This window comes from Cyprinus carpio, chromosome B13 (genome assembly GCF_018340385.1).
Source record: "Cyprinus carpio isolate SPL01 chromosome B13, ASM1834038v1, whole genome shotgun sequence".
Taxonomy (NCBI): Eukaryota; Metazoa; Chordata; class Actinopteri; order Cypriniformes; family Cyprinidae; genus Cyprinus; species Cyprinus carpio.
In genome coordinates, this window is record NC_056609.1 from 23,418,926 (window position 1) to 23,428,840 (window position 9,915).

General features: G+C 34.8%; 1 protein-coding gene across 1 annotated transcript in view; it reads right to left on the bottom strand.

Moving 5' to 3' along the window:
- Positions 1 to 9,580, bottom strand: part of LOC109111370 (potassium voltage-gated channel subfamily H member 5-like) — a 42,328-nt gene extending 32,748 nt beyond the window's left edge. The window contains 7 exon segments of the mRNA XM_042737370.1: positions 1,242 to 1,634; positions 3,379 to 3,434; positions 3,437 to 3,481; positions 5,977 to 6,105; positions 6,911 to 7,017; positions 7,901 to 8,024; positions 9,234 to 9,580. Coding sequence (XP_042593304.1) covers positions 1,242 to 1,634; positions 3,379 to 3,434; positions 3,437 to 3,481; positions 5,977 to 6,105; positions 6,911 to 7,017; positions 7,901 to 8,024; positions 9,234 to 9,306 — 927 coding nt within the window. The 5' untranslated portion in view covers positions 9,307 to 9,580.
- Between the last annotated feature and the right edge of the window lie 335 nt (positions 9,581 to 9,915).

The window sequence follows — 9,915 nt, forward strand, 5'->3', positions numbered from 1 at the left end:
GAAAAAAGACTTCTCTAAAACAAGAAAACAAGCCTTACAATTTTGCAAAAATTTTATCTATCTTGTTTTCACAAAGTCCATATATTTTTACTGGAAAACAAGACACAGATTAATGAAAAAGCTGTTAATGTACTTCTCACAATATAAATTCCAGAACAGTCAGGAAGATAAAAAGAGAGAAAAAATATGAATGAAAGCCTGCTAGCGTTCAATGAAATCATGTTTACAGGTGTGTGTCTGGGGCTCAGATCACTGCACTGACTTCCTGAGTGAAAGAGAGAAGATGATCCACCGTGTGTGCACTAATCAATATCTATCCCAAAGCACATAACCTGGACAGACTCCAAGAATACATAACATAAACCAGGAAAGGATGCAAAGGACAACATGACTTTGTAATGGTTCAGTTTTCAAGAGGAAGGGCTTTACCAATCATCACACAGTATTTGGCCAATCAATACAGTGGGCTTCTTTTTATTAGTATCGGTCTCAAAGCCACAAACCGCACATAATCAGTTCATTGACTGTCTTGTGAATACTACTCACATAAATGATTAGAGCTGCAAAGATACTACAACTTCTGTGAGTCAGAGTAGAAGTGAAGTAGGGTTTTCCAGGTACAGAGTCAAAAAAATGAGCGCTTCTTTGGAAAATCTCATATTTTAAAACTTATTTGCAATGTAATGGCATTTTGAGGCCCTTAGTAGTACAAAAACTTAAAATCCACAAGTATAATGGTTTTTGGCTAAAATAAGCTGTAAAATGGACCAGACTCTATTCCCTCAATCAAAAGTGTGTCAGCTGTATGCGAAACTACCTTTCACTGATGTTCTTTCTGGCAAAATTTCTACATTTTTGCAGAGGGATAAATATTTCAGTTCAGCTTTTCTGTTTTTCTGTCCTGAAACTATCAAGCTCTTCAAAAGTTTAAATGAATTTGAACGAGAACCCTACAGCATTATCCTCAGCAGAGTAACTTTGAGAAGCCCTGACATAGGAAATAATTGTTTAATCTTTCATCTTTGAGGGGTTGACAGGTAAAAAAAATAAAAAATCTAATGTTTTTACTTGAAAAAGCCAACTACAGCTTCTCTTCTAACAATAGTGTCAAACCTTTTTACAATATGATACAATTAATATTTAATTTAACTATGACCCTTTTTCCAAGTGTTGAACCATTTCCATTCCACTCTGTGTCCTAATCAGGTACAAAGCATCAAAAAGGCAGCTTGGTTTCTCACCTCATCCACGTTTTCGAAAGCGTTGATGATGTCATAGGGCAGACAGGACAGCAGGTCTATTACGAACCAGGTCTTCAGGTAGTTCATCCTGATCAGCTTCGGATCCGAGATCACCTCTCCTCCAGGCCCGACAAATGTGGTGTGGAAGTTGAGCACGATGTCCACAAGGAATATGACATCCACAACGCTGTCCAGAACCAGCCAGGTGACATTATTCTGTTTGGTCTTGAAGGAGACGTTGTAAGGAACCATGATGGCGGTGTAGAAGGTCAGGATGAGGATGACCCAGTCCCAGGTGGTCTTAAAGGTGCAGTAGTGTAAGATGATGTGAGGCGGGGTTTTAGGGGCCTCCTGTTTATACTGCGGAAGAATGTCAGAGCCGAGCTGAAGCACCTGAGAAAAAAAAAGAGATGGAGAGTGACGGATCTAAGAAAAAAAGAATAAGAATCAAAAAACAAAGTTTAATATCAATGCCAGTTAAATTCTAAGTTGTTGTTTTTTTTTGTTGAAAATAATATTTTTTTTGAATATGACTGTATGAAAATGCCTGGTCAAATTATTTCTATTTAGATTTTTTAGATTTTTTCATTTATTTTGGATAATTTATTGATTTGTTAATTAAACTAAATTGACCACCTTAATTTTTTTTTCCCCCAGTACTTTTGACATCGATAATAAGGAGATTATCTTAAGGGACAATGAAAGTGAAAATGAAATGAAATATAGAGGGCCCTAAGGAAAGTGAGTTTGTTTTAAATATTAATTCTAGTTCTGCATAATTTTCCCTCTTACCTAGACAATACACTGTTTATTGTATACTACGCATGTTTATATAAACAGAATATGAAGTTTACTCAGAGATTTAAAGCTATTTCCCCTTCCAGAGACAGTGAAGAAATGGATTCAAAAGTGAAAATGGCTGCATATAGCGTGTTAAAGTTTGATTGTTAATAATGTCAGTCTAAATCAAGAGGAAACCTTTACTCATAGAATAAAGAAAAAATAAGTTCACAAAAGTTTACAAAAAGAAAATTAAAATACATGTTAAAAATTCAATCAACAGCATCTATGGCACATTTGTGGCAAAAATCATTTTTACAAAAAGGTAAACAAAGGTCACATAGATGCACATTGTACAATGGAAGTGACCAATTCTGGAGGATTTAAAAGCATATATGTGCAGGATATCATTATTTTGAAGCATTAATTCTTCTGTTATTATTTGAGCTGTAAAGTTGTTCTCATCATTTTTATAGTCGTTCAGGGTTATAGGCATTTTAATTGGATGTAATTGCACAAAAAAGCTGGTAAGCTCTAAAACCACGTTAATGCATTTTTAAAAGACTTTTGAAACTATAAGTATTTTAATGCTTGCATTAATTTCCATTGTAGTACCTCTCAAAGTCGAGAGTCGAAAAAGGTCAAAATTTATTTTTATTACTCAATATTTTCACAAGTTTAACATAAACTGAACCCAGAATTATCCTTTAAGTGATTCAGGATGAATGAACTGGAGAAATTTAATACTGAGTGATTTAGTGATTAATAGCAAACCTTAACCAGTATAATACTTCCATGCAAACACTGTAACAGTACAGATTAGAGACATTAATCCATCATAAAAGCCTCGCAAAACAAACCCATCCTTGAATGCTTCCCTCATTAAAAACTCTTCCAAAGATTAAGGCACAATAGAGTATGTAAGGATTGTTCCTTACAGACACACACAAAAAACATCAACAACACATTTAACACCATCCCACAACAGTGATGGAGCAATAACCAACAGATGAGAAAAGCAAAAAGTGAGCAGGGGTTATGGGACACACACATACAGTACACTGTTAATCAGTGTTAATTATTAATAGCAGCTTCTGGCAGCCCACTGTAGACTTCTGCTGTCCAACAGACACGTGTGAGATTGCGTTACAGCAGCGTCCTGTGTGTGATTCTGTTACAAGTTTGTCCTCCATGAGATGAAGTTTTGAATAACCTTGTACTGCACAGTCAAGGATGTAAGCAAATGCTGCCTGTCTGTGTGTGTGTGTGTGTGTGTGCTTTGTGTTGTTCTGTTAAGGGTTTGTGCTAATGCTGCCTGTCTGTGTGTGTGTGTGTGTGTGTGCACGTGTGTTCTCACCTCTGCAAGTCTGGAGGGTTTATGTGAGTTGCTGCTCATGGGCGTGGTGCTTGCCTTTTGCTGTTCGTCAACGCTCGAGTCAAACGTGCAAACTTGGTCCAACCTGCAAGAAACATGCGTTTTATAAAAATGCAACACTGAATTGAAAGACAGATGCAGTGAGTTCATAATATTATGTTTCTTTCAGTTCATTGTTGTGTTTTTATAAACTGACTTCAGTTCAGTATTTTGCTTTAATGAAAGTTCTGTCCAGATGAATTATGAATCTGAGATTTTTTAATTAAAAGTTTCACAAGCTCTTTTATCATTTGTTGAAGTTTGTTAATTTGGTTAATTAATGAAAATATTATGGATGTTATAAATAAAAATACAATTTGGGGTCAGTAATTTTAAATATATATATATATATATATATATATGAAGTTTGTTAATTTGGTTAATTATATATATATATATATATATATATATATATATATATATATACATACAGTTTATATATATATATATATACAGTTTATAGATATATATATACAATTTATAGATATAAGTCTGCATTTATTTGATCAAAAATACAGTAAAAACAGTAATATTGAGAAATATTACTACAGTTTAAAATAACAATTTTCTATTTTAATGTATTTTAAAATGTTACTTATTCCTGTGATGACAAAGCTGAAATTTCAGCAGCCATTCCACTCTTCAATGTCACATGTTCCTTCAGAAATCATCCTAAAATGCTGATTTGTTTATTATTATCAATTCTGTTATCATTTTTGTGTAAACAGTGACATTTTCAGTATTTTTTGATGAATGGAATGTTCAAAATAACAGCATTTATTTGAAATAGAAAACGTATGTAACATTGCTAAAGTCCTTTTTTTTAAATCAATTTAATGCATCCTTGCTGAATAAAAGTATTAAATTCTAAATAATAATAATAATAATAATAAAGTACTGACCTTTTTGAATGGTATATGCACACAACAAAAACATTCATCCAAAACATAAGTCCTCTGTGGCTCAGATATGACTCAGCAAAATGCTTTATTATGAGTAAAAGTGGAACAAATGTTTGCTGTCACTCCTGCAATGATCTTGCAATGAAATATAACTCCTGGAACACTGTCGGGAGCCGTTTCAAATCCCTCTCTCTCTCATTCCTGAGTGTATAACGCTCTCATTCACACTGGTCAATCCACTGAAAACATGTTCACATCACATTTAACCCAAAATCACTTAGTATAATAAAAAATGTGACACAATCCACTATGACATTTTCCCTCAAAATTCTCATTACTGAAACATAATTCCACTTCATTCTCAATATTGATTCTGATTACTTTGTCTTATTTTAAAGAAAACAGTGCACTTAATTGTCATTAAAATAGTGTCATAACTGACACTAAAAAACAGAATGGTCCTAAAAACAGGCTTCTACTTGAAAAATATAATTTCTTATTTCTTTCTTTTGATTTTGGGGTGAAATGTGACTTTGACCTTGTTTAAAACAGGTTTTGTGAATTTCACCTACACACACCAAAGCAGAACATCTACGCCAGCACTATTGGGATTTTTGGAATGAGACTCTATATAACTTTTTTCAGTTCAATAAACAAGCTCCCACCAGCAAACACACACACACACACACACACACACACACACACACACACACACACACACACACACACACAGAAGTGCTTGAAAATAACACTTGTGTGTGAGTGCCAAAAGGAAATGCTGGCAATGCTTACCAATCATAAACAAATATTTATTTAACTGACATAAGAACATTCGAGGAAGTGTTTATCTGTCAGAACAAACTCAAGCCCAACAAACTCAACTGGCACGTCTGTTACCATTACATGTTCAACACAAGCTGTGACTTCTGTGAGAGAATCTATTTTAAATAAATGACTGAAATTACAAGTGTACTATGTACAGTATATGTATAGCCTATATGTGTGTTAGCCCATCACTGGCTCTGCACCCCTTTACCTAAATTCATTACTTCAGACTTATGAGTCCTCTAGAAGCTTGCGTTCTACAAGTGAACATCGCTTGATTGTGCCATCCCAAAGAAGCACAAAGTCACTTTTACGGACTTTTAAATTAAATGTTCCCTCCTGGTGGAATGACCTTCCCAACTCAATCCGAGCAGCTGCGTCCTTAGCCATCTTTAAGAATCGGCTTAAAACACATCTCTTCCATCTTTATTTGACCCTCTAACTTTTTCACTCACTATTCTAATTCTATTAAAAAAAAAAAAAAAAAAAATCTTTTTTTTCTAATCTTTTTGTATTATATCTTTTTTCTTTTCATTTATTATACATTTATAAAAAAAGACCTCTAACACTAGCTTGCTCTATTCTTTTTCTATTCTATCTGTTTTCTTTTTATTTATTATATTATTTAAAAGCCCTTGCTACGTATACTGTGTTTAGGCTAACTGAGACTTGTTATAGCACTTATATATCATTGCTCTTTTGTTGTTTTTGATTGCTTCCATTGTCCTCATTTGTAAGTCGCTTTGGATAAAAGCGTCTGCTAAATGACTAAATGTAATGTAATGTAATGTGTGTGTGCAGGTGTAAAACTCACCCCTGGTGCTTTCATCTTCAATAGGCTGTTTAAAGACAGTGATGTCCTTAAATGTACACAGGAACAAAACCACTTTGTCATTTTCATTTCGGATCGGTGCAATCTGCATGTAGAACCACACTGGAGATCCTGTGCAAGGTGAGATATCAAAGATAGCATTATTATGCCATAGTATAAATTGTATTTATTGGATGACAGTAAGCTTATATGAGCACTTTTTTAATGCCCAAGTCAAAAGAGCTCACATCCAAGGATCTATGATAATCCAGTTGTTAATTATGGCTGGGATTTCTTGGATTCAAATCAGGCAAAATGACAAAGCTGATTTTATATAGCCATTACTTCAGTCTTCAGTGTCACATGATTCTTCAGAAATCATTTTAATATACTGATTTGGTGCTCAAAAACATTAATTTTTACTATTAATATTGACAACAGTCTTGTTTTTTTGCAGAAACCATGACTTCCACTCAAAAGTTTGGGGTCAGAAAGCTTTCTTTCTTTCTTTTTTTTTTAAAGACAAGTAAAGACATTTATAATGTCACAAAAGTTTTCAATGCTGTTCTTTTGAACTTTCTTTTCATCAGAGAATACTGAAAAAATGTATTACAGTTTCCACAAAAATACTAAGCAGCAAATCTTTTCAACCTTTATTAATAAAATAATTATTATTAATAACTGAGCACCAAATCAGCATATGAAAATGTTTTCTAATGGGTCACGTGACACTTTAGGAATTAAAATTCAGCTTCGCCACAATAGAAATAAATTACATATATTAAAACCGGAAACTGTTATTTTAAATTGCAACAATATTTCACAATATTACTGTTATTTTTAATCAAATAAATGACAGACTTGGTCATAAGAGACTTCTTTCAAAAACACTCTAAAAAATCAAAACTTGAAAAAAAAAATTCACTTTTTGACTTACTGTTCTTTCTGTACAGCAGCACTTCAAAGCAGTTGGACTCATAGTTGTCAAAGGCTTGTCTCACCTTTTCTATGGTCTTCTTGTCTGTCAGCTCCCCATACATAAAACTACAGAGAGAGATTATTCAGACAGACAGACAGTAATCTCCTATTTTCAAACCAAATCGTTTGTTTTAAGAAGTTTCAGAAGTTTCGGTATGCTTTTTAAAGGATTTATCCCTCCAATCAATCCTTTGATTCAGATTTACAAAGATTATAATTAATTCAGGAATTCATGCAAGCAAGTAAAATGATCAGAAGATGTTCAGGTTTCAGATTTCCACACTTTGACACCAGACATGAATTATGGTCATATGTAATTACAAAGATTAAAAGATTACAGCAAAATCTGAAATTCATAGGCAACTCACACCTGAAGCAAAGTGTCACCAATTATGGCATGCTTGTTTCTGTTGCAGTTATAGATAACGTCTTAATGACACAAAATTGTCAAGAAGAGATGCTGTAAAGTGTGATATGAAGTCTCTAAGACCTGGAAGACAGTATATCTGTGGCTCAGCACTTTATGAGATCCACTTACTGAAATTAGATTTTATATATGTGTGTGTGTACACACAGTATGCCACTGCGATGCCAGATCATGTCTTGGCCAGAAAGATACTTTCATCTATTAAAACTTGAATTCCTAATACCAAACTCGTTTACATCATTTCAAAAAAAGAATTATCAGTGATTACAAGATTCAATTTACATGTTACACTACTTTAGGCAGAGCCAAAGTGATGTAACACCTCAAGATTATGACATCATCACCTCTTGGTTTTGTAGAAATTGGTCCACATGGATCCGCAACAAATAATTTAAAGCATCAGTGTTAAGCTGTTTTATTTAACAGGCCCCTTAAGGTACTGCACAACCCGAGATCTCAATCCAGCATGAACTGAGTAACATAGTCCTACAGATTTCTATTGTCACATGTATATCCACTCACCTGCACGTGCTGCTTTTCTGCATGACCTCTGCTCTGTGGTATCCAGACAGCTTGCAGAAGCCGTCATTACTATAAACTACAGGCCAGTCCACAATCTGCGCGTTCCCCAGCAAGAAACTTGTCTCTGAAGGTTCAGAGAAGATGACAAAGAATAAAAGAGGGAGTGGGAATTAGTGATCTGACTGCCACACATTAATGCATTCACAGTCTTTGCTTCACAGTAAATTACTGTCACTGATCTACTTTAACATCGGGTGTACTCTCTATAAAGGGTAGACGCTCGAAAGCTCATAACATTACACTACAAAACGCAGTCATTCTTATTGCAGAAAGTGAATGAGATGTTTAAAAACCTCTTATTAGATTCATATTCAAATCATTTTTTCACACTTTATCATGTCTTATATAGCCTACTATAATCCTCAAATAAGGGTTGTTTGGGATGCAGTATAAAGAAACCAGACACAATTAGAGATGCTCCCTCTAGCGGTGGCAAACGCAACAGTACGCAATTTGCCTCCGATCTCTCAAAACCATCAAACGGACTTTTCAAGCCAGTCCTGACGCAGAGATGTGGAGCGAAATTATATTGAGTGCCTTTTTAATCAGCTGAACGAGAAATGTCTAATTATTTAAATTGGATAGGTTACAATTAACAACACGCAATGATTTAGTCAATTACGCTGCTTACCGTTTGATTGTTTATTAGAATTAGTACATTTCTCCAGATGTTAAAACTGCTGTTTTTATTATTCTTATTATTATTAAATAACTAAAATCACATGATTTAAAAAACAAAGATTTAAATAATTTAGCTAGATAAATAAAAAATAAACACTGGGAAATAAAAACGTCTCTAAAATATTAATTCTGCAGCGCAGTTAGAAATTAATAGCCTATTACGTTTTGTTAGTGCTACGTTTTGAAGTGCATTCGCAATGAAAATTGCTTTATGTTAAAATATAAATACTGACGACAGAGGTTTCTTTATTTTAATAGCTTTTTTAAGTTAATATCTCTAGAAAATGCCTCAATAACTTAATAAAAAATAAAATAAAATAAAATAAATCACAGTATGTCCAGCTCAGAGAACTGCAGTCTCTAAAATATAAAGAAAATTAATGACAAAATAAAAGTTACAGTCTTGAAATGTTCCATTACAGCGTCCATGTTTCACATCTTAAAAATACCAAAAATTATCATACGAATAAGCCGTTAATCTCATGTTTTAAGTTTGAAACACTGACTACTCAGTATGAAAATGCAGAGCAACGTGGTTACTGTAATGCCAAGTGACCTAATGCATTTCAGAAAGCATAAGCGTGCTCCTCACCACTCGAGCGCCTGACGATATTCTCCAGGAAAGTGTTTTGCGGTGCCACCAGCCCTCTCTTTCCGCCGGGCATCGTGCGGCTGTATGCGTCGCGCTGCTCTCGTCAGGTGGGCACTCTCTGCGCGTGGAGTCTCTGCCGGCGGAGCGGGGAGGCTCATGGTAACGTCGCGCTCTGGCTGCCGGGAGCTTCTGCGTGCCACCCGCGCGATCTGGGCTCAAAGCTACAAGTCGGTGGGCACGGGGAGCTCCCCGCGCATGCGCAACTGAGCCGACGCGCACAGGCAGACACTGGGGATCTCCAACACCAAGCGCATTAAATGCGCAAGAGCGCAAAACAACCCCTCTGCACAGAAAAACAAAGGTTAGCTCTTAAGCCTTACATGAAAATACTTGACATTAGCACTAAAGGTATCATAAAGATTAAAACGTCAAGAAGTCTAATTTCTGTAATTGTAGCTATTGGTGAGATGAGAGGGTAGAGGGCACAAAAACTTTATTGCAGTGCATATGAGATTTTGAGTCAAAAGTCCAATTACACAGTTCTTTAGAAGTTGTTCCAAACGTTGGTTTTAAATATAGAATCTTAAAGCAAGACACTGCAGGTAAATTGGGTAAAATCACAGCATGTCCAAAATGAAACTTATTGACAGTTAATGTGGATTTGATTTTCACGGAAAGCAAA